The following is a 25,364-nucleotide window of genomic DNA, read 5'->3' on the forward strand; positions in this document are numbered from 1 at the left end:
GGGACAGGGGGAAAAAAGCATGGGGCATCAAAATAATCATAACCATATCTCTCTTTTTTTAAAAAAAAAACTCTTTCCCAAACCACTTTGAGATTTTATTAGCATCAAGCGGCATATACATCTTGTGAAATAAAACAATAAAACAGAAGATTTTGGCGTCGCACAGGCCGCTGCTGAAATTTCAAAGTCCAAAGCGGGCCACTGCATACCATTTCCAAAATGCAAACAAGAATTCAAGTGATTAAGGAGCCCCCAATGGCACAAAGCGTCAGTACCTCTGGCTGTTAACCAGAAGTTTGGTGGTTTGAGCCCACCCAGAGACAGCTTGAAGGGACGCGGGTGGCGCTGTGGGTTAAACCACAGAGCCTAGGACTTGCTGATCAGAAGGTCAGCGGTTTTAATCCCCGCAACGGGGTGAGCTCCCATTGCTCGGTCCCTGCTCCTGCCCACCTAGCAGTTTGAAAGCACGTCAAAGTGCAAGTAGATAAATAGGTACCGCTCGGCAGGAAGGTAAAGGCCGTTTTTGTGCGCTGCTCTGGTTCACCTAAAGCGGCTTAGTCATGCTGGCCACATGACCCGGAAGCTGTACGCTGGCTCCCGTGGCCAATAAAGCGAGATGAGCGCCGCAACCCCAGAGTCGGCCACGACGACCTAATGGTCAGGGGCCCATTTACCTTTACTTTACCTAGGGACAGCTTGGGGCAGGATTCCAGCAGTGCAGGGGGTTGGACTGGATGACCCTTGGGGTCCCTTCCAACTCTACAATTCTATGATTATCACTTAAGCTTAAAAAAAGACGTAATTCTTGGTGTGGTGCATTCAGTAACCATTCATTTTTTGTATTCAGTGTGGTGTAGTGGTTAAGAGTGGTGGTGTTGTAATCTGGTGAACCAGGTTCGCTTCCCTGCCCCTCCACATGCAGCTGCTGGGTGACCTTGGGCTAGTCACACTTCTCTGAAGTCTCTCAGCCCCACTCACCTCACAGAGTGTTTGCTGTGGGGGAGGAAGGGAAAGGAGATTGTTAGCCACTTTGAGACTCCTTCGGGTAGTGATAAAGCAGGATATCAAATCCAAACTACTTCTCCTCCTCCTCTTCTTCTCTATTTGGAATGAATGTCCCACAACTAAGTCTGAAAAGGAGGACCTCTCTTGGCAAAGGGGATGCTACCTCTCCCAGAGCTTGTGGTAATGCTCAAGTAATAACAGGCCTCTGCACCCCCAGCAAAGCTCTCATGCCTTTAGCAGCTGCATGACAACCAGAAATGCAACAGGTACATAATATGTATTGTGGCTGCTTTAATGCCATGCAACTGACAAAAGGCACAGATAATTGTGCCAGATCTGTTGTCTTTCTTCTTAACCCCCCAGCCGGCTAGCCCACCTTTGGAACTCTCCTGATACATGTGAAAGATATGAAGGACTGTCTTACACTGCAATCCTATGTGTATTTCCTCCAAAGTAAGACCCGTGGTGTTCAATGGAATCAGCATAGGCTTGTAGTCTTAGTGCTTTGCTTTCTGATAACACATGAGAGGGAGAGAGAGAGAGAAATACTTCAAACAAAATGTGGAAGCTTCGAAAGGAATATTTGGAAATACTTCCTGGTTTGGTGTTGTTACTGATGGGCGACTATTTTTATTGATTAGTGAACATATCATAACATACCAGAAAGAAGGAAGAGTTAAGTAGGGATGTATATATATTTAAAGTATTTAAGGTTGCAATACTCCAACCAGCCACTTAGATGTGCTCACAAGTGCAGCATGTCAAGGATCCTCAGTAGCTTATTCCTAGCCATCTATAACCCTGGGCGAAAACTGCTTCTGAACATGGCGGTTCTATTTAACTGTCATTGATAGGCTTGTTCTTCATTAATTTGCTGGACCTTTTTAGAAAGCTACCACTCATCAGCACATCTTGCACATCTAGTTAAATTTGTGTGTTAATTAAACATTGTGTTGACAATGTTCTCTATCCACATCTCTTTCCCATGCTGTTCTTATTTTATTTTATTGCCTTTGTCTTGTGTTTTGAAAAGTATTGAGCCCTAAACTCTTTGGCTTTTCTTCATGGGAAAGGTCCCCCAACACTCTGAGCACTGGCTTGCTTTTTTCTGAACCTCTTCCACCTCTGTGATCATTCCATTGAAATGTGGTTTTCTTGAGAAATGCCAGCAGGGCTAATTGAAAAAAAAAGTGCTAATGGTTTGCCGAAGCCCTTTATGCATCTTTTATTTGAGTTTTCTTTGAAACATCCATCAAGGAACCTTGTGTACTTCTACCACAGAGAGATGCATGAGTTACGCAATGTATCTAGCCCCACTGTGAACAGTGAACATTGCCTAAGAAGTGCCAACAGAGAATCTGTCAGTCATTCACACATTTGCTTCTGTGGCTTATTTGCTCACTCCATTCATTGATTATAGATGGTAATGTTAATGGCATATTAATATGAGTGAGGCTACTTAATGGTAATTTGTAATGCAAGATGGTAAATGTAATAAGTGAAAAAATATTGCAGTTTTTAAAGAAATAGCAGCAACTATCATATGACTAAATGCCACCAGTTTCTTGCCACCTCTGACAAAGGCTTCCATTGAGTGCGCGTCTCAGAGGTTCTATAAGGCTGTGGAATGCTCAGAGCTTCTTTGTGTAACCATAAATAGCAACAGGAAATATATACAATAAAGGCAAAGAAAGGAAGACTAATTTTCACACTGCATTTCTGTATATATCAGCAGCATAGGGCAAAAACATGGGATGGAACACTGATTGTGTTCCTTCTTTTTATGCAAGTTTATTATATTAACTACAGCAGCATATCCAGAAGTAATGGGGGGGGGGAACTAGCACTGGAAAAATCTAGATCTGATTTAGTGTGTATGTGGTACACAGGCCAAATGTTTTATCAAAATGTTGACTTCTGATGCTTCAGTCTTGTGTATACATTTATTTGGAAATAAGCCCCATTGAATGCAATGTGGGACTTACTTCTGAGTAAATATGCAGGTAGGTATCAAACTAAATAATTGTGCAAGTGAAACAACTTCCACTTGCACAGTGGGAGGTGTATGATATGATATTATTGTTATATAATTTATGTTATATTGACTGTTTCTCTTTGTACTTTGTTGGAGAGAAGAAAAAGAAAGGAGGGATACAAAATAAATATATTCAACAAAGAAACAATGTGTATTTCAAATCTCAAGTGTTATTTAGTTGGAGAAGGTAACATTTAACATTTTCCTCCTAAAAGAGTCACCGAAGAAGAATGTTGCATTGTAATATAGCTGTGGGATTTCTTCTTCTCAAATTGATGAAGTCTCAAGGGTGCAGCTGCCCCCTGGTGTTTAAATGGTACTGTTACACAGGGACTTAAACGATAATTGAGTGCCAGCAAGGTATTTTTTAATTCTATCTGATAATTACCAAATAGCACATCACAAAAAGAAGTTTAGAGGAGAATAGTTCATTTATTTTTCCAGCTGAATAAGGTGTGTGTTTTCATTATGTTCTTTATGTTTCAATGTTTTATTGTTTTTAATCAATTACGCTTCTTTGTGTAATCATGGACAGAAATGAAAGGTAAAGATAATAAATCCAATTGTACCAAAAATCAAATCAGCCAAGACTCAGGCAAAGGTCATGAAACTATTTACATGCAATGTCTGCAGTTAGCTATATGGAACAATGTTGGAAAAGAGACAAAGATGAAGCTGGTTGATCAAAGATTGAAATAACAAAATATATTTGGAGCTGTTCTGAAATAAACTCAGTTTCTTTAAAGTCAGGGACAGATGTATATTTGTGGAGCATATTTCTATACTAAATTGTGACAAAGAGGGCCAGTTCAGTTGCTGATATGGTATTCATCTTCCACTATATAACTTTGAAAGTTGCTAGTTTGAAAGCAATCCTGTTTTTCGTGTTGTGTTATGGGGTTGACCAATATAGTGTCAGAAAAAGATCCTCAAGGACCCACTTTGAACAATGTGCAGTTGGTTGCATGTACCAAGTAGCAGGCAACAAAGAGCTGGAATCAGGTAGCTTGACGGGAGGCTATAGCAGATGGGCAAATGGGAGCTGGGATCAGCAGCACCAGGGACAGCACCAAATTTTGCTCCAACAATGGACAACAGGGAAGTGAGCCCTCTTATCCTGCCAGGGGCCTGATGAGTGCATGAATTTTTACGCTTTAGCTAAGGAGTTTGCAGCCTTTCCCCATGGCAGAATTGTGTGGCCTCTAGCTATCCTTTCTGTGATCTCAGTTGGGAGCTTGCAGGTGGCTCATTGCAGTTGGGGCTTGGAATATCACACTCCAATGCTATTTTGTTCCTCTTCCATTAGAATATCACCTTCTTCCTTTAGAATATCACCTTCACAGCCTTCAGCTCAGACCTATAGTTCCTTCTGTCCCCAGGACCTGTGGGAATTCTTAATCAAAGACTGGCTACCTTCCCTTCATTCACAGAACATGTGTGTAAAAACTCCACACATTAATTACTACAGTAATTAGTAGACAGAGCAATTGTCCTGCCCCATGCCCAACACACACAAATGGGGGTCATGTATAAGTAAGAAAATTATCTTTATGAAGGCAAGAAATGGTGCAGGTTAGACAGCAGACCAAGGCATGACATCCTCAGTTACAAGACTTCCTTGCTTTATGGGAAAGTCGAGAGTGCATGTGCATGTTCTCCATGAGGGAGTGGGTCTGCTCCCATCTGCAGACGTGGAATCTCATTCTAGGTGATAATACAACACCCTCCTATTTAAGCCCCCAGTTCCACTCTGTCAGCTCCTGGCTGGTGTAGCTGAGGGCTTCAAAGACTGGGCCCCTTGGGAATATGCAGGACTTTGGATCCCTGTTCCACCCCCAAATGCCCCATTAGAGGGCTTTATGCTTGCTATCCCAGGTGATAGGGCACAGCTGGAACTTCCACCATGGTGGATCCCCCTCCCATCCATTTGAGATGTCCCTCCTTCCTGTCATCAAAATTAGGATGTGAGTGTGTGTTGGGATCACACTCCTTGCACAGTTAGTATCAGAGGCTGCTCTGCCATAATAATAATAATAATAATAATAATAATAATAATAATAATAATAATAATTTATTATTTGTACCCCAGCCACTCTGGGCGGCTTCCATAGAAACCAAAAAACACTAAAATACCACACATTAAAAACTTCCCTGAACAGGGCTGCCTTAAGATGTCTTCTGAATGTCAGGTAGTTGTTTATCTCTTTGACATCTGATGGGAGGGCGTTCCACAGGGCGGGTGCCACTACCGAGAAGGCCCTCTGCCTGGTTCCCTGTAGCTTTGCTTCTCGCAATGAGGGAACTGCCAGAAGGCCCTCGGCGCTGGACCTCAGCGTCCGGGCAGAACGATGGGGGTGGAGACGCTCCTTCAGGTATACAGGGCCGAGGCCGTTTAGGGCTTTAAAGGTCAACAACCAGCACTTTGAATTGTGCTCGGAAACGTACATAAGCACATAGATATATTATCCACCTTTTAAAATGGCTGCCATGTTGTGAATGCGCTATTTATAGTGATTCTAGAACTCCCCCACCAAACGAATGGTGACAGGTCATTAAAATAAAGCCCAATGATAGCTATAATGTGTGACACTCATTTGGCCAATTATTAAATTCTCAAACAAATGCCAGGAATGCTAAGAGCTAAACCACCCACAAGATGGAGCTAATGAGGCAAAATAAGTATCAAAGAAACACCGAAGCTGCTTTACAAATCCCAATACCCTCCAAGACCATGTTGCAGAAACATGCATTATCTCATGGGCTTAGCAAAGGGGGGCAGTTGCCCCCTCTAGAGCAAGTAAAACAATATAAATGCTTAACTAACTGGCCAATCACGTCGGTTCTCCCCCCCAAAAAAAGTCCTGCCCGCCCTAACAAAAATCCTGGCTACGCCCATGCATCATACTACTCTTAACCCCACAGAAGGAAGATCTCTTTACTCCACTGAATCATTTCTATTATTCCTGTTTATGATTTATACAAGATAATCAGTTTTATCTGCTTTGCATTCTGTGTTTGCAAAAGCAATTTACTCTTTCTTCGTTTTGCTGAAGCTCAGCGCTATGCCACGGAAGAAGCGAGCTTTTAACGCAAATCTTCCATCCCCCCAGTCTAATTCCATTCCTCACCTCCTTAGGTAGCCATTCTTTATCCTGGTGTATAAATGCAACGAGCAGAGGAAAATGCTGCCTAAATATGTGGCAGCAGTATTCTGCTACAGGTAGTAAGAATAATAATTCAGCATTTCCCCTTTGTTCAAGGCACTCAATATCTCGGGGATAATGCCACAATAACCACCCACCCACCTTTCATGCCTTCTCTCATTTTCTACCTCCCTCTTTTCCTACTCTCCCGGACAAAAAAAAATGTAACCTGGCAGACCTGACGACGCAGAGGCTCCTGGGAGGTGTAGTCCCCCCAAGGATCCCCACAGGGGCAGCCCCCTCTCAGAACTACCTTTCCCATGATGCTCGGAGGCGCCGTCTGCGCCCGCGCCGCACTCAACTCCGGCGCTGCAGGCGAGGGGGGAGGGACGGGCAGGGGGAAGTTGTAAAGATGGCGGCAGAGCCCGTTCGCTCTTCCCCGGGCTGAGGCGTTCTGCGAGGGTCCCTGGTGCGCCGAGAGCGGCGAGGCGGTGTCGGCGGCCCAGCAGCGAGCGGCGGCGGCGGCGGCGCTTCCGCCATGTCTGAGCCGGGGCACTTGGGGGTGAAGCGGGCCGAGTCGGCGCGTCTGCGGCGGGCGGAGCAGCTGAAGCGCTGGAAGGGCTCCTTGACCGAGCTGGAGCCGGCGGCTCCCGTCCGGAGCCGGCGCCGCGGCGGGCCCCGCGTCCGCTTCGAGGACGGCGCCGTCTTCCTGGCTGCCTGCTCCAGCGGCGACACCGAGGAGGTGAAGCGCTTGCTGGCCCGCGGAGCCCGCCTCAACACGGCCAACGTGGACGGGCTGACGGCGCTGCACCAGGTATCCCGGGGAGGCGAACCTCCCTCCCTCGACCTGTCAGCCCCTCCGGCAGGGATTGGGGGGGCGGGGGGGGCGAGAGGGACGGGAAGGCCGACCCTTCCACCCACCTCCTGTCCCCCCGCACCTTACGCATGATAGCATTGCCTCATTTCCCATTGCTTTTAGGGTAATGACCTATAGATAGGATGAATGGGGGAGAGAAGAAGGCTTGAAGGGCAGGTCAGCAGAGCCTGCCCGCTGCCTTCTAGAGAACTGGGATCAAAGTTTTCTTCATCATTCTTTCCCCTTTTTCCTCTTCCACCACCACCACCACTCCAGTTTTTATTTTCCTACCTCTTCACCTAGGATTGACCCTTTCACAGGTGGAGTAACGCTATTATTCCTTGTGGGAATAGTCAGCGGTGCACATAGCCTTGTGCCAAGGATCCATGGCATGACTCATACCCTGCAGGATCTGCCTGACTCTCCCTTTCCCCTCTCCAATTTTCTGGAAGGGCTGCACTTTCTTTACTGGAAGTAGTCTTAGGTGAGAGCTGGCTTCACTTTACAGACACATCCCCGGCCCTCGCTGGGCACTGTAGGATGGAGAACAAGTAGTGCCTTGTTTTGCTTGTGGATGGCAAGGCGCATGGTGATGGCATTGCAGCAGATGCTGGGCATCAGTGGAACTTGAAATCAGCTAGTTTCTCCTCTATTCTCCTTGAGTGCAGCCTTTAAAGTCCTTGTGCCAGTGAACATAGCTAACCTTTCTGTGGCTGTGTCAGTTGAATCACACTTCTCTCAGCCGTATCTCTTGTAACTTACTGCTTTCTGTCAGCACCATGCTCTTCTCATTTATTCGTTCTGGCAGGGGTTTTGCTATCTGGATAGCAATATCCACCCAAATTGTGTTTTCTTTCTCCAGTGGCAGCACAAATGCAATGTTCTGCCATTTACTGTGAACACACTTACATTCTCTTACCATAAATCCTCTGGGGGAAGATAAGACCATACAAATAAATTCAGTTAGTCTTAACCTACCTTGTCTCCTCTTTCCTCCAAAAAGAGAGAGGATTGAATATATGGGCAAACCAGACTCAGCTGGAAGTCTCCCCCCCCCCAAAAAAAAAAGATCACGGCAAGGTCAAACTAGTTTGGTAAGTGTGGACTAAAGTTTCATGTTTACAGTTTAAATTGTGAATTGCCTGAGGAATTTGTTTAATACTAAGCTACCTTTTTCGGTCTTGACCCACAGGAGAGTTCATAACTTGATAGAATATGCTTCAGTAAAAACAATATCTGTCACAGCTATTTATAAGAGGGACTTCCCTTCCTTACATTCTGCCCTTTCACTTACACGACTCTCCAGAGTTCTAAACCAAGGCACTAGATTGGAAGATACCATTACAAACTAAGAAGCTCCTAGAAAAGTTATATTTGGCCTGGCCGTGGTTTCAGCTTAGAGTGTTGATGTGCTTCTAAAGCCTTGAAATCTACTGAAATTATTGTTCTTTGTTCATTTATGAAGCATTGTCAGTAACCTCAAGAGTATGATTTGGCTACTGCTTTCAATATAAGAGTTGCTGTGATACTTTTGACTTTCAAAACCTTTTCTCTTGGCAACCTTTACAGAGACCACAAGGTGCCAGGGTCTGAGATAAGCAACATGGAATTCTATTAATAGAATCCCTAATGTACTGCAAGTACCAAAAGTATCCTGGGAGGATACTCTTAAAATGACAAAAGCATCTTCACAGTGCAGTAGATAAAACATTTAAGACATTTAGAAATATCTAAATAACACATGCATGATTCACTTGTCATGCAAACTGAATTTCTATGTAATCATATTTAAGTGTTTGATACTGTGAGTGACTAGAACATGTTGCCTTGATATTCTCTTGCTATTTACCCTGAAATGATAGGTAAAAGTTTCATTGAGTGCCCAAAGAAGACTGGTGTGATCTTTTTAATCCATCTTGATAAGTACTGAAGAGCATAAACAAAGTTTCAGTAATGTGAAAAAGCATAAGTTATGCATAATAAGCACATTTGTACTTATTTTGGCATAATTTCGGGCACGGGAATGGTGAAGGAATCATGCAGGGAATGCATCCCTGATTCTTTTTCTTCTTCTTTGGCGATCACTCGTAGCCGAGTAAGATTGTCTTCCATAAACACGGTTTTAACAATGAGTCCTAAGTGACTGTGGAGGCCAGTTCTGGACTCTCATGTCCTTCCACAGTGGGGACATTGGTTTCCGGGCGGGAGTTGATCACGGTGTGGATTTGCCAAGCATGCCTTCCTCTTAGCACGCTTCTCCCTTGTGTTCTGAGTTCGAGTGCCTTCAAAGTCTATGACACCTTTGGTAAAGGCTGTTCTCCAACTGGAGCGCTCACAGGCCAGTGTTTCCCAGTTGCCAATGTTTCCCTGATTGGTGGAGATATGACTCCACCAATATGATATGATAGAGAGATATGATTGGTGGAGATATTCACCTTTGAGTTTCATTGCCCAAGAAGCATATATTTACATACTTACATAAAAGTTTTAAAAATGAAGAGCTGCTGATTTCTAGTGTGGCACTAAATGTTCTGCTTGCCAGTAACTGTAGAATTCAATGAATCCTTAATATAGGTAAGATATCTTAATCTTAAGAGTAGTACAGCTTGCCATATAGTCAAATCCTTTTAAGGCCTTACATGTGATGTTCTCTTGGTACACCATATTTGGTAGCACCTTGATAATTCTTAGACTAAAAGCATTGTGATCTCCAAATGTATTTAAAACATAATTGAGAAAAATGGAGCTATGCCTGCTCTTGGGGAAAAGTGTCTGATTTTGCTGCTGGTCGCATCAGGATTGAAAGGATATGACATGTGAACAAGATCTGTGTTTTGTTGCACATAGCCAACTGTTATGTTTTGCCAAGCAAACACTTCCTTAATATTGGAAAGCTCTAGAAATGATTTTCAGCCTTACATGTGGGCTGAAAATAAAGTGTTGTACCCAATTGGGGGAAGTGACTGATATAATGGTGACATCCCTCTTCTTGGCTTGGATTTTTGTGTGATCCCACAGAGGTAGGCGTAAATCCTGTGCAATCTTGAGTAAACTGGAAATCATTCCATTCTATTTCAGGGAAGCGATCCCTGGGCTATGTATTGCCTTCTGCTCAGCTATTGGCATGGAACATACTCTGTTCTGTGGACTTAGCAGTTGTGCTGAATTACTTTATGGTTGAGATCCCTCAGAAGGTCAGAATCATATGGGAACATCATCTGGAAAATATTCCCACCCCCAAATATTGTGCTGATCATTGTTCTCCTCACTGTGACTCTGCTAGTCTCAGCAACAGGCTGAGCACAAGGACTTCATGCCATGGGCTCTGCTGCTAGCTGCTCTCCATTACTGGCTTTAATACTTGGCAAGCCCACACCTCACATTCTGTGACATTGAAGCTGGGATTAGAGCTCACCATGTCCTCTTCTGTTTGGTGTGAATTCTTTGCTGCCATACCTAGTGTATTTTCTTCTGCCCGCCCCCCTCTCCTTCCCGCCTCTGTCAGAAATGGTGTGTGATGAGTGTTCCAAGTGTTTTCTGTAGTCACATGGAAGCACTTTATAAAAACAAGCAGATAATATATTTTTTAAAAAGCTATCAGAATCTAATAGATTTTAGTTATTTTACAGGTGCAATTCAAAGTTCTGGTTTTGACCACTAAAGCCCTTTAGGGCTTTGTGGCTGGGATACTTGAAGGACTTATTGCCTCCACGTTTTCTTGCCCATATACTAACATTCTCAGCAGAGTCTATTTTTTTGGATGTCCCCTCCATTTTATGTGTGGTAGATGGCCTCATGGAGGTTGAGCTACTCAGTGGTGGTAACCTGAGTTTGGAAAGCTCTTTTCATGGAGGCTTGCTTGGAATCTGCCTTGATGTCATTTCAGTACCAGATGAGACCCTTGCCCAGGCCCGTGGGCCGGATGCGGCCCAATCACCTTCTCAATCCGGCCCACGGACGGTCCAAGAATCAGCGTGTTTTTAAATGAGTAGAATGTGTCCTTTTATTTAAAATGCATCTCTGGGTTATTTGTGGGGGATAGGAATTCATTCATTCCCCCCCCCAAAAAAAAAAAAATATTGTCCAGCCCACCACATCGTCTGAGGGATGGTGGACTGGCCCATGGCTGAAAAAGGTTGCTGACCCCTGCCCTTGCACCTCTCCAGCTTTTAAATCCTGTGTACATTACTTTTATGGTGTGGATTTAAAGAGATCATTATTTTGTACTCTGTGGAATACTAGATAGGGGGTGCCCTTTTCAATTTAGTAAGAAATTCTCAGTTTTTCTTGCAACTTCATTTTCTGTTATATAACTGGAATCAGCTGCTGTTGAAGACAAGCTTGTGTCTATTTCTGAATCTCAGTTATTAGATTTATCAATCTTCCATTATTATCTCCTGGTTGATTTATGTTTACTAGTTGAGTTAGGAATTTTTAAACGTTTTGTAGTTTGCCTGCACTGGATTGGATCTTGGTGTTTTAGAGGTCATTCCTTGATCTCAAATTGAGGTGTACTGCCCAGTTGTAATATTTAATTTCAAACATTCACTTTGGCTGCAATACTAGACCCAATTACTGGATAATAAATCCCATTATGACCTTAATGGGATTAACTTCTGAATCAACATGCCTAGGATTGTGCTGTTAATAGCTGTAGGGCGACAACTTTTAGATTTGTAAGATAGAAATTGGGCTCTTTTGCACGACAGTTTGCCTATATTTTCTGCTCTTGTGAATTCTTTTACCTGCACTTAGGTCACCCTGCCTTGCCCCTATACCTTATTTGTAAGTGGCAGCTATACCAGGGTTGGGACACTGGCTTTGTGGGACTGCCTCAATGTACTAGCCACCCCTTCATGTTGCTGACACAAGGAAGTAGATAGGAGCTGTATTTTTGGAATTCTGAAGAAAGGAGGGTGTTCCTTTCTGTCAGTAAACATACCAGAAGGCAGGCTTCATTGGCTGGCATGCAGTGTCTTTCCACTACTTTTGAAGGGAGAAAAGAACAGGAGACGGTACCATGGCTGCCTCATATCAACCAATAGCAGCTATCTTTTTACAGCAGTAGTTCCTCAGCAGTAGTTCCTCAATTGCTCTGGTACCCACTATCAAAAGATATGGGAATCTGTGGCTAGTGATTGGTGTCATACCAACTGCTGATGGAAACAATCCCCTTTTCTTCCTTAGTATTCTAAAGATACAGTGTGTAGATATTTTTTAGAAGGTTGATATGGACTCAGCTATTGTTTAAATGAAAATGTTTGTTACTTACATGGATGCCATAGTTCTGTTTAGTGGTACAATGTGACATCTTGGGCATGGTAACTTGTAATGGATTTAAGATTCAGAAAACTTAAATTGAAAAACAACCAACATTTACAAATTTGCTTCCTAAGGACAGCAAATAAAAATATGCAGTGGTCCAATTACAGTTAACCTCCACATTTTACCAGGATTTGTCATCAAAATTAGTGAAATCTCTGACTGAAGAATGATCACCTGCTGTTAATCTTCTGTGTGTCAGTGGCCTTTCAGGTCCTCACTGAACTTGGCTCTTGGATATTCTGAAGTACTGAATTGATCTGACACAGCAACTGCTCACCATCCATTTCCGGACTATATGAAAAACAGGCTTCTATTTTTAACTTGTTCACTTTAGGCTTCTAAGCTACTGTTGTTTCTTTGCAGTGTCTTGACTTTAATTTGATCTACAAAGGTCTCACAAGTATCTTACCAGCCCTGTTTGCATGCAACAGTGAGCCATGTTTAGAAACAAACCATGTCTTACCACAAACAAGTAGCATGATTAAGCACTGTGTGTTTCTACACTCACCTCACTCTTCCTTTTGCCTAGTCAAGAAACAAAACCCTGAAGCAGCTGGCTTAGCATTATGTTACTTTATGTGTTTTGTTTGGAGAGAAACCATGAACACTGATTTGCACAGAAAGCCAAGCCAGCCACTCCAGTGTTTGTATTACTAGCTAAGCAAAAGGAGCAGTGAAGCTGTGCAATTGAGTAGCATGTGCTGCCATATTGAATCTTCAACCTGAATGTGTTTAGGATTGGAGTACAAGCTCTTTGAAGCAGCAGATGCTCTAGTTTCTTAGAAGAAAGAGTCTGCTCAGAATCTTGCTTGTGTCACCGTTATGCCAGGGATAGTGCATCTGTAACCCACCAGATGTTTGGCTCCCAATTCCCATTCATTGTAGCCAGCATGGCCAGTTGCCACTCCCATCATCCCAGCACTTGAAGGGCACCAGATTGGAGAACAACAACACTTGAAGGGCACCAGATTGGAGAACGCTACTGTAATGTCAGCATAACACTTTATTTCTTTTTTTGTGTGATGTGGCATTGATGTGTGTCTTGGGGTTTTCCCTCCAAACCTTTTGTGCTGGGAGGAAAAAGAATCAATCTGAATGGCTGCTGTCTGCTCATAATTGTGTTATTGAGCAGAAGACAGAAATGTGAAAGCCCTGGGGATGAGGTTTGCTCCCTCTCCCTTTTGAGGTCTGCAGAAGAAAAAAATGGAAATTAGGTATGTGAGAGAAAAATAACTGCTCTCATGAAGTATTTTCTATTTCAGAATATGAAACACTTCTCAATGTTTCACACTCCTGCAAATATTTGACACAATTTAATAACTTAACGAATGACTTCATTACTATGACATTTTACTGAATTACGAAAAAGAAAAAGCATACTTAGGATTGTGTGTTGGCACTGTACTTTCCAATGCTGCAGAATACAGAACACCTTCAGGTATTTGGTTCAGAAGTGCAGTCTGGGTGTCTGCCAAAGCTGTTGCTGATGCTGGCAAAGTAATTATACAGCATAGTATTTGCTTTCTACTCACTTTGGATTCCTGTTCTACATTAAGGAAAAAAGCTAAGGACACTTGTGTGAGGTCAACATGGCCTCTTGATCCCTGCCCATCATGGTCAGTGAAATCTAGTAAGAGGGGATAAGTTGATTGATTGAATGAATGAATGCAGGGGGTGGTTAACTACATGAGGAAGTTATGCCAACCACCTTGAAAGTAGTGGTAGTGTCACCTCTCCTGAAGGTCGGGTAGTGGTAGTGTCACCTTCCTGGACCAAGAAAAATACCACCTAGTCTTTAATATTCCCTTTCTGGGTAATGTGATTGAGAGGGTGGTGGACAGTCTTTTTGCAGGTATGCCTGGAGGAAGCAGATTGTCTAGACACATTTCAACACTTCATTCTGGCTTCAGGCCTAGAAACAGCCTTGGTCATCCTGATTAATTAATTGGACGAGAGGGTGAATGTAGCCATGTTAGTTCTCCTTGGATTGCCTAGCAGATTTCAACACCAATGACGACAGTGTCCTTGTGGAAGAACTTTGAGGACTGGAAACACTGTACTACAGCAGTTTCTCTGCTGCTTCTAGGCACAGAAAGTAGCATCAGTGACTGTTGCTGAGTTGCTCAGGGGCTATCTACTGTGCTATTTAGCACCTATATGAAACATTGTGAGCCATCATCCTGGAATTTGGAGCATGGTACCATCGTTAGGTAACTGTCCATAGCTTACCCAGTTAGGCTGTCTTGTCAATCTAGTTATGTAAATAGGGAGAGCAGGAGGGATTATACACAATGAGCTTCCTGTCATTCCTTATTTATTACATTGATTCAATTCAGATGTCATGTTCTTAGTCATATGAGCCGGGGTGGGGGACCTTCGTGGCCTGGTAGGCTGGAACTTTTTCTCCCATGCCTACGGGCCAACATTGACAGGTGGGTGGAATCGCCCACCTGCCAATTATCTGCTATCATAATGATGTCAGGTGATGGACAGGTGGGTGGACCCCTCCAATTTGTCAAAGTGGGAGTGTTACTGCCCATCCAGGATTGAACTTGACACACGTCAGCTTGAGCGAAACTTTGGGCTCACATGCTTCACCATTCTCTCTCCTGCAAGTGTGGAACAGTACTTTTGCAACATTTACTTCTGCTTTCTGAGAATCCTGTCTTGTTATGTATGAACCAGAGGTTGTGATTTAAAACACTGATCAGTTTCAAAACAAGCCACGTTTAAGTTATGTGTGACAGAGCTGGCTTGTTTAGTTAGAGTTTATTTTAAACCACAATGACTGGGTTGTAATAACAAGTCAAGATTGTCTGAAAGCAAAGCTAAACACTACACAGATCCTTCTCCCAGGTGCATGGGAGAGGGGAGAGGTCAAGGCTACATCAAGCCTTGCTTGGGCTCCTACCAGTTTGTGAACATAGTATGAATCATGGTTTTGTAGGAATATGAAAACCAGTTCACTGCCTTTGTGCTAACTTATATTTCTTTTGGCATTGTGCATAATTTGATTCTTGTTAAAATATAAGCATTAGCCTATTGTTGGTTGCGAAGGGTAGCTTCCACACATGAGAGGTGATAGGTGCAGTGAGTAGGAGTGAGTCAGCAGAGAGTGACAAAATAACCTATGTGGACTGCACTGTCACTCTTACTTGAATGTCAGTTCTAAAGTTCACTAATGACACAGCTTTAAAATTGTTTCATTGCTCTTTTAAGGAGTTATACAAGAGTAGAAATTCAGTTTAAGAATGTTCAGGTCAAACAGCACTTAATGTAATATGGAAGACATTAAGTAGCCCATTAGAAATTGCCCAGTGGCCCACTACTGGCCTGCTGTCTACCTGCTCCTTCAAATAGAAGAAAAATAACTGCATATATTTGCTTATAGGGTTGACAAAAAATGTCTAGCTCTTAGCTGCTATCTCTGGACTTATTACATATATTTTTATTTTATATGCTGTCCTGATATATGAATACTCTCAGGGCACCTTATACAATAAAGCCAATAAAAATATTAAGGCAACAATAAAAAGCTTAACAGGCAAACAGAACAATGCCTGGTATATGCTTCTGGAGTGGGTTAGGCTGTTGGAAGACTACTGGTAGTGGTATTTCCTCCGTTGCCATAGGCAACTCAAAATGACTTTTAAAAAGCACCGCTGAAATGAAATGGATGAGTGAAAGTTGGGTTGGCCAAAGATCCACTAGATCCTAAGTGACATTCCAGCAGAGAAGTCAAATACAGGCCTTTCTTCTTCCCCCACTTTCTCCCTGGGTTGCAGGGTTGCAGAGGTGTCGGTGGCTCTGCACCCTAGTCAGAAGTTAGGATTGTTCCTAACATAGTAAATAAAGCTAGTGGCAGTAAAAATCAGTACAATTTAAATATATTTATTCATGGGCTATTCCCTCACTTTCTGTTAGCTTTACAGCTTTGCTTCTCAGCCACACGTGATCACCATGCACATGTACTCTGTTCCCCAAGTTTCCCTTGCAGCTTGTTTTTGACGCCGCCACCACCAAATCGTCAACTGAACACCTGTTGTATGAGCCTAGAAATAAAATGTTTCAGGTTCTGCAGTGTTCTTTTCATTCTATTGCAACTATCGCAGCATGCTGCTAATAACTCTAAGGCTCACTGTCAGTTGGGAAGAATGTTATGTTGAGGCATTGGCATGGCTCAGCGGCAGAGCTAGAAGATTAAAGGATACAGAAGTGGCAAATAGAAATGATTTCACAGTACACGTTTGGGAAAATATTTAATGAGGAGCTCACTGCAGAAATAAAGCAGTCATTTAAGCTGCTTATAAGATATTAGATGGTCAAGATTATATTTTTCCATCCTTGCAATCAATATAAAATGTTCCTTGAGGGTCTTATCAAACACTGTAGATCCACTGGTGCAAGAGACTTATTTAGAGCATGTGTACCCTGCCCTTTTGCCAAAAGCCTTCCCAGAGTGGCTTACATACAGTCAGTTAAAACAAGACTTCCATGCATGCAGTAGAACTTCTTCCTTTATCCTTCACCCTCCTGTGTTCCTGTAGAGTTAGCTTTGGAGAGTTAGTAGACCTTGTAGAGCACATTTTGGGGGTACGTGGTGGAGAGGTTTGGATACAACCCTTTGTGTTGGCATGTGGAAGTGCTGTTAAATTGGCACCTGCTAAACGGACTCTCCAAAATATTTCTGCCATCTCTAAGACTGATATCAGTTTTGCCTCATTTATCTTGTCAGGCGCTTTGTGTTTGAAAATGATACCATTTTTCTTACTTATGGAACTGTGCACCCTCATGGGCTTCTGAATATGTTTGTTTGCTTTTGGTTATTCATGAAGTTCATAGACATTTCTGTCATAGGATTTTTGAGTAAGTTACAGGAATATGTCATTCAGTTTTACATGCATCAATATATACCAGAAGCATCAAGCCAATGAATGGACTGAAAATACGTAGTCACTGAGATTAGGAGGCCTGGCTTCCAATGATAGGGAACTCTCTAGAGCACATGGACTGCTCAGAATGCAACAGAAATGTGTCACATCACCTAAGGGCTAATGAGCACATGGTTCATCACTTGGCAAAAAAAGTTACTTTTTTTAAAACGGGGGTGGGTGTCCAGGAAAAAAGATGGTGGCAGTCCTGCCCGCCGTTGCACCCAATGTCTTTTGACTACACAGGATTTTGTTTTCAGGTGCGATCTCTGAAACACAACCCCTGTGTAAGTTGAGGGCTTACTGTACAGTGGTACCTTGGGTTACATATGCTTCAGGTTACATACGCTTCAGGTTACAGACTCCGCTAACCCAGAAATATTACCTTGGGTTAAGAACTTTGCTTCAGAATGAGAACAGAAATCGTGCAGTAGCGGCGCAGCGGCAGCAGGAGGCCCCATTAGCCAAAGTGGTGCTTCAGGTTAAGAACAGGTTCAGGTTAAGAACAGACCTCCAGAATGAATTAAGGTCTTAACCCAAGGTATCACTGTATTATAGTCTGGGACACAGTTTGGAGGAGGCAACAACCTAATCACCCCCCCCCTCCATCTCAGGTGCTGAGCTCATTGAGGCAGGCCACACCTTATTGGTGTCTCCATTGCTTTTGCTCATAAGTTTAATGAAATAAGCTCCAAAGTAGCTGGCATTAAAATAGCTATATTTCAGAAAACAAAATTGTACCACATATTTTTATCTTACTAAAGTAAGTTTGGAGAGGTTCCATGCCTTGGACCAGATTTCAAGTTCTGAGAAAATCCTAGGTTTCACTTTATATGTGCTGTATGATTTGGGTGAAGTTTGAACATGCAAATGCAAACATATAGAAAGAATTTCCCACAATAGTCCTCCCTGTACTCATACAGCTGAAAATAATTGTAAGCGCAAGGTAAATGTTTTGTTGGGCACAGTGCCATTAAATTCTTGACTGATTTTATTTTAACAATAGCATTTTAATCCAGTGTTACAAGGCTTGCGATATATCCATAAGCCATCTGTATGTCAATGAGGTATGTGATTACCATTTTAAGGGGGGAGTGAACTTCAATTTGAGTGGTGTAATAAATGACCTGTCATTGGCAGAGGGAGGTAATATGAAGGATGACTAGTAGGAAGCATTTTGAAAGAATGGGTGTGAGATGGCTAAGACTATTGTGTCAATAGTGATATAACCATTGACTGTGTACTGACGTTCAGCAGGGGTGCCTGGGAAATGTTTGAGGCAAGTTCTGACTATCTCCTGAAAAAATATTGAGAGCTGCCTAGACTGAAAAAATATTTGACAACTGTATTCCTCTCTGTTGTTGTTCGGAGATTTACCTGACTACTTTCTGGCAGTGCTACTTCTGATGAATGTTCTGAGTGGTGAGCTCTGTGGGGCATGAAGGCAAGGGCATACCTTCCAATGCTGACAATTGCTAGTGGTGACAGTTGCAAGGCTATTTTGGGAGTTTTATTCCTTCGTTCTTTGAACTCATGTGTCTGCTCCCAGACACTGTTAACCCTGACACCGCTCAGCTGTCGGGAGGCTTGCTTTATGTGAAAGATGCTTGCCCATTCACCATTCAAATTAAAATAAAGAAGTTGCTTCTTTGAGTGAAACAGAAATAATCAGAAGCACCATTCTATCACACTTTCAGTGGCTTTATTATGGTGTGTGTGTGTGTGTGTGTGTGTGTGTGTGTGTGTGTGTGAGAGAGAGAGAGAGAGAGAGAGAGAGAGAGAGAGAGAGAGAGAATTAAATCCAGATGAGTGGGTCCAGTTGAATGGATGTTCCCAACTTAAATCAGAAATTAGATTTTTGCAGATATAGACATTTAGAGAGTCAAAGCATTATACTTGGACCATGGGGTCTGAATCTGCATCTAGGCCATGAAGTTCACGGGGTGACCCTGGGTCAGTGTCAAACTCTACCCTAATTCAAGGAGTTGAGATGTATGGATAAAATGGGGTAACTCCTCCCATTTTATCCTGAGAGAGTGTGGGATATGAATGTAAAGAAGAAATAGAACCCAATGACACTGCTTCCCAAATCACTTGGATTGTATTTATTGCATAGATTAAGTTATATAGTCTTTAGGTTGGATGCAGAGTAGAACTCTAGTAACTGGACACCAGGGCTGGCCCAGCCATGAGGCAAGGTGAGTCGACCACCTCAGGCAGCAGGATCCACAGGGGCAGGTGAAAGTGATTTTCCTGCCCCTAAAAAACCCTCCCTGAGGTTTGGATGATGCTGCTGAATGGGGTTGTCTGTTGTGTGGGTGTGTGCTGAAGATGAAGTAGAACTCCAAAACTGGGCCAAGGAATCTTCAGTGAGCAGCTGTTTATCTGGATCCAATTCTTATAATTAAAATGTACAAGGTTTGATAATCAAATGAAACATTTATTAAACCCTTTTAGTGTAGTTGTTTGTCAGCAAAAGTGTGGTAGCCATTTGTGGTCGCTATGATCAGGATGCAAAAGGTAGAAGGAATGGAGTTGTCTCCATAATTTCGACCTGATGCTAAAGAGACAACCCATTGTTGCTGTACTCTACATATTAATATTTAAACTGAAATGTTTTCTCTCTCCAACAGTGCAAGCTGATGCGTTGGAGACTTCAAATAATTGCCAACTATGTGGCCAGTTCTCTTTTTGTTCACACATCTTCACTGAAGCATGGTGATGAAGGGCAAATGTAGCAAGTTCTAATTCAGAGGGCTTTTAAGCATCTTACCCACAGAGGTTATGAAGTGCTAATTTAGTGATCCATAAAGAATTAACCAAAGTAGTTTCCAAACATCTGTGTTGTAGCTAAGTGGTATGAGTAGTTGATTTTTCCATTTCTTCTGAATACCTTTGCATCTCACTATTTTAAATGTGGAAAAACAGTAGCCAATGTTTTCTAAAATTAATAACACTTTTATGCCCAAGATTCCAGGAAAGTGTTTAGCATCCTCTCTTCATGTATAGTGTACATCAATCCCTGAAGTGCTCAAACATGACCATTAAAAATAAATACCTCTAAAGCATAGGACTACAGTTTTGTTTTGAATCTACTATATCCACAAATCAAGTTATTGTATTGCATATTTATTATAGGAACAGGTGGGGACTTAATTTTGTTTGTCTTCACTCCAGTTTCCATTCCTTAGGAATCAAGTGGGATATTGACTACTTATGACCAAGGCAGTAAGCGATCCAAAGGAATCTAGGCTTTTATTTTCTTGGATCTCATAAGCTTTCTTAGAACCCAGTTAATCCAGTAATTTGTGGGGAGGGGGGAACATTTGCAGTTCTGTTGGCTGATGACCAATCAGAGCGGCTATAGTTAGCCACAGATGTTTTGTAGTGTGGACGGAAGACACTGGATTGGGTAAAAAGAATTGGGTAGAATTACTTCACTAATTAGCAGTGTTCTACAGACTTGTGTGTATTACTAGCAACAAAATCTCTGCAGAATTGTGAGATGGTGTTGCAGCACATATGTGATGCATTGAGACATGGGAATTTGTTTATTTAATTCAAGATATTTGTTACTCACCCATCATTCTACACATACAATCCCATTGCTAGAAGCAGTTGTGGTGGGGAGATGAAGGGGGCAAAAGTTTTTCGATATGTTCCTGTTGCAAAGCAAGCCCTAGCAGCTAGAGTGAATGCAGGTATTCATTGGAAAGGTCTGCAGTGAGGGAATTCCATGTGCCCCAACCATAGTGGTTCTTTTGCAGTCTAGTAACTTATTATGCCTTGGCTGTTAGTGTTCGCTTTGTAAATGCATGATCTGGCAACCTAAATGAAAGGCTTGTAAATGCATGAGGCATTTTTGGATTACAGTTCACTTTTCTTGTGTAACAAGCTTCCACTTTCCTTTTTTGATAGGGTGTTTGGGTCCAACCCACTGTCTTTCTTTCTTTCTTTCTTTCTTTCTTTCTTTCTTTCTTTCTTTCTATCAATCCATAACCTCATAGTAGTTTTGTAGCCAGCTAAAGGAAGTAGTGGTGGGCTGCTTGGTCCTGAATTCTTAGTCCTGCTAACTGCTGTTATCTTTATATCTATCTTTATATCTTTATATGATATAAACTTACCTGCTCCTTTTCTTCAGAACCCAAGTGAACCTCCAGGTGCATTCTCCTGTGGAGTTTCAGGATCCTGGCCATGAGCAGGGGGAGGGGTAGGCTCCCACCATTCCTCATCAGAGTTGTACTCCTCAGCCTGGTTTCTGACATTTGGGGAGAGGTTGGGATGAGAAAGGTATTTGGATCTAACGCTTGATATGTTTTACTTAAATTGTTTTTTCATGGTTAAGAAAAAGCAGTTATAGCATTTTTAAAAATTCAATGAAAGTATGTTACAGCTTACACAGATTTTCTGAATAATTACCAGATATTTGTGAATTGTTAAAGTCTGATTTTCTATGTATAAAAACACCTGGTTTTTTAGGGTGAGCATATTCACAGTGCATTGTTCCATGTATTATGTTTGTTGTTGTGGACTTTCTGCTGGAGCCAAGGATTAGTAAAATTGTCACAGGGTGCTAGGATCAAGGAAGTGGCAACTTATAACTCCCCAGGATCATTTCTGGGGCCATATATGTGATCATTCATTCTTATTTTATAGTCTCTGATTATTTGAGCACAATAACTTCTGAAATAAAAAATGTGTGACTTCACCAACCAAACAAGTATTTACTTTCCGTTGACTTTTATTTTCTGATCCGCTTGGTAATGAAGCGTTTCTAGCCCTGGGATGAGGAGGTAGAGTAAGGTGAAATGGTTGTAATGTGAGTCACACACACCCTTCACTTCTTATATGAAGAAACCTCATGCTGAATGCCTTGGAGCTGTAGTGCAGGTTCTGAAGGCTGAATTTCTTCTTTAGGCAACTGTGTTCTTATATTGAGTTCAGAGTAAACTTAGCTTCACCAAGTAAATTTCGCTTATTGTAAAGTACACTTTTCACTCCAGAGTGTGCATTGTTTAATTTCCTTTCCAATCTTTGCCTTTTATAATTAACGTGTTACCCACTCAAATTCAAAATAATGTTGATCTGGTCACTACAAAATACTTCTCTGTGTTCACCATGGTAGAGCAAAGACAACTGATAAAAATTAAGCGATGCTTTATTTTTAATTATGAAAGGGTTGCATGGTACAACATTCTTTTTCTTCTTCTGTGGCTTGATATACAAGAAGGACAAGTGTCCAGTCTGCAATTGTTCTGATTTGTTTGACTGAGAATTTATCTGAATTCGTGCTTGGGATTCACTGCCTTAATTCTCGCCACATTTCATTCCATTGAGTGTGCTGACACATTCTCTTTCATTGAAGCTTTCCTGGAACAGCATGTTCCAAACCTTTCCCTGCTCCATGGAATTTCATGCCATTCCTAAAGCAAATACCAAAAGATCACTTTACGGTGGGTTCAGCCTTCAGCTCTGTGGAGGTGGGGACGTGGCAGCAAAATCTTATGGAGATGTCAGAGGGGGGCTGAAAGATAGGCAGGCTCAGTGTGGTTGAGATGCCCCTGGTATCATTTACAGTTGTTAAAACAGTAGTAGATTGCTAATTTTAACACCTTGACCTCTCTCTTTCCTTTCCTTTCCTCTCCCCTTCCCTTCCCTTCTTTCCCCTAAGGCATGTATAGATGAGAACCTGGACATGGTAAAGTTTCTGATAGAATACGGAGCCAATGTAAATCAGCAAGATAACGAGGGCTGGACCCCACTTCATGCGGTTGCATCTTGTGGCTATCTGAACATAGCAGAGTGAGTGAGTTTCAGTGTGACCTGGATACTGGAAATAATAAATGACTTATCTCCTTTTCAGAGAAGTGAGTGTGAGGAGGGGAATGTATGAAGGCTTGATGTATGCTTCTGGTTACATATCCTTTGGGATAGGCACGTGGCGCTCTACCGTGCCGCATGCATGCGCAGAACAGGCACCTCCGGTTGTGAAAACCTTGGGATCTGACCGGAGCTCCGGAATGGATCCCGTCTGCAACCGGAGGTACCACTGTACTAATTTAAAATGACAGATCCAATCATGTGTCTAAGCAAACTATAACCACCGTAGCTCAAAAAGGATGCATATTTCCTTTGGATATATAAACCACATGAAATGTTAGCTAGTGCCACAAAACTATTAGTTTATTAGATGATAATCTGGCTCACACTGAAGCGAGAGGAGGAATTCTGAACAAGAATGTAGGATAATTAGCGAAACTGTAGGATTATCAGGCCAGCTCTATGGATGACGATCTGTTTCTGTACAAAAAATCCATACAGTCATACCTTGGGTTGAAGTAGCTTCGGGTTGAGCATTTTCAGGTTACACTCCACAGCGACCCAGAAGTAATGGAACGCATTACTTCTGGGTTTCGCCGCTCGCACATGCGCAGATGCTCAAAATTATGTCATGCGCATGCGCGGAAGCAGCGAATCGCGACCCATGCACATGCAGACGCAGGTTGCATTCGCTTCAGGATGTGAACGGGGCTCTGGAACGGATCCCGTTCGCATCCCGAAGCCAGACTTCCATACTGAGGGGGAAAAGTCCTTTTAAAATAAACTTAAGCAAAAACAGATCAAGAATTTTTTTCAAAAAAATTGAATTATCTGGTTGTTTCCGAAATTTGAAAGTTTCATAAAGAATTGTATCTTAATTGGTTAAGCAAATTAACAGTAATAGCTATTTGCAGGGCTGGTCTTGTGATAAGGGAGATCGCTATCACTAGCTGCAAAAAATCTGAATTCAGTGTTTTGCTATTTACTGGCAAAGTATAAACACAAAGCCAGATATTGATCTTGTGCTGTGAAGTCCAGCCTCAATCTGGCTCTCATTCATGTAGGTATCTGATAAGTCATGGGGCCAACGTAGCTGCTGTGAACAGTGAAGGTGAAGTCCCATGTGACCTTGCAGAGGAAGCAGCCATGAAGGATCTGCTCTTGGAACAAGTAAAGAAACAAGGTAAGGAAATTGTATGTCTTACTAACCACTCATCAGTCTTGTGGGGTTTTAATAAGAAAAGCATATATACTTTGGTTATAAACGGGGCCTGGAATTTCACTTTAGTAAGTAAAACATTAGGAACAGTGACACCACGCAAAAGTACATTTCTAAAGTAAAGCATTTTGTTTGTTCTCTTAAGTTAAGCTGTGCACAAAGGAAAATAAATATTCTGAAAACGTGTATCATCCATCCCCTCTGTATGTTGGTGGCTTAAACCCAAGGTTTAATTCAGACTGCTGTTGCTTTTGTCTTGGGTTTTTGTTTGTGCTAAATGTAAAAACCAATTTTATTGTTTCTGCTGGCAATTGCCAAAGGCCTCAACATCAGAGTTGTCATTTTTGCAGAGTGTGTGCATTATCGATGTGTTGATCCTTGTTTGAAACAAGCCTAAGGTATGTTTTGTATTGAGACAATGTTGCTTTCCTTTTCTTGGAGTATTTACAAAGCTTAAAGTTGTCTTACTGTCATCACCCTCCCTCCCTTCCCACACTAGTTATTTTTGGCGCTTGCAACTATACCAGCTTAGTCATTCTATGCAGCTCAGTCTTTCTGTGCAGGCATTCTAAAATGCTACCCTATGAGGAGATGTGGACTTTCCTGATTGACATGTGTAGAAGGATTGATGTGCTGCTTCAGTTTTTCTTTGTAACAGCAAGGTTAACATTGCACAAACAGCTGGTCCATAGCACAGTACCTAGGTAATTTTATTTATTTGATTTGACAGTTTGGTGATAGCCCATTTAACATTAGAGAAATGTGGGAGATTGCCTGGAGGGCACACAGGGTGCTGCTGTGGAAAGTGCAATCCTTTCTGAATATGTTAGCATGTTCCCTTGGAAATGAAACTGTTTCAATTCTACTTCCTTTTAGCAAAGCTTAGTAACTTTTTATTGTTGGAGTTCACATATTAATCAAGATTTAACTTCAAAGTACTTGTGCTGTTCAGCTACACTGAGTGTACTTCCAGTTATGGAAAGTTACAAAGAACTTTAATTCTATGTAACTTTTTTTTCATAATCCTAAA

The 25,364-nt window shown here is 42.2% G+C and overlaps 1 protein-coding gene across 12 annotated transcripts in view; it reads left to right on the top strand.

Annotated features, from left to right (window-relative positions):
• The first annotated feature begins 6,558 nt into the window (after window positions 1-6,558).
• Window positions 6,559-25,364, top strand: part of PPP1R12B (protein phosphatase 1 regulatory subunit 12B) — a 102,727-nt gene continuing 83,921 nt past the window's right edge. For 8 of the 12 annotated variants that reach the window (XM_028734632.2, XM_028734631.2, XM_028734633.2 and 5 more), the window contains exons 1-3: window positions 6,560-6,997; window positions 22,967-23,097; window positions 24,180-24,298. In XM_028734632.2, the coding sequence (XP_028590465.2) occupies window positions 6,722-6,997; window positions 22,967-23,097; window positions 24,180-24,298 (526 nt within the window). In that variant the 5' untranslated portion in view covers window positions 6,560-6,721. Of the gene's footprint in view, window positions 6,998-22,966; window positions 23,098-24,179; window positions 24,299-25,364 lie in introns of all 12 variants that reach the window. The other 4 variants (XM_077929094.1, XM_077929095.1, XM_028734641.2 and 1 more) reach the window with 2 other exon arrangements.

The sequence above is a fragment of the Podarcis muralis genome, chromosome 5 (assembly GCF_964188315.1).
Source record: "Podarcis muralis chromosome 5, rPodMur119.hap1.1, whole genome shotgun sequence".
Classification (NCBI taxonomy): Eukaryota; Metazoa; Chordata; class Lepidosauria; order Squamata; family Lacertidae; genus Podarcis; species Podarcis muralis.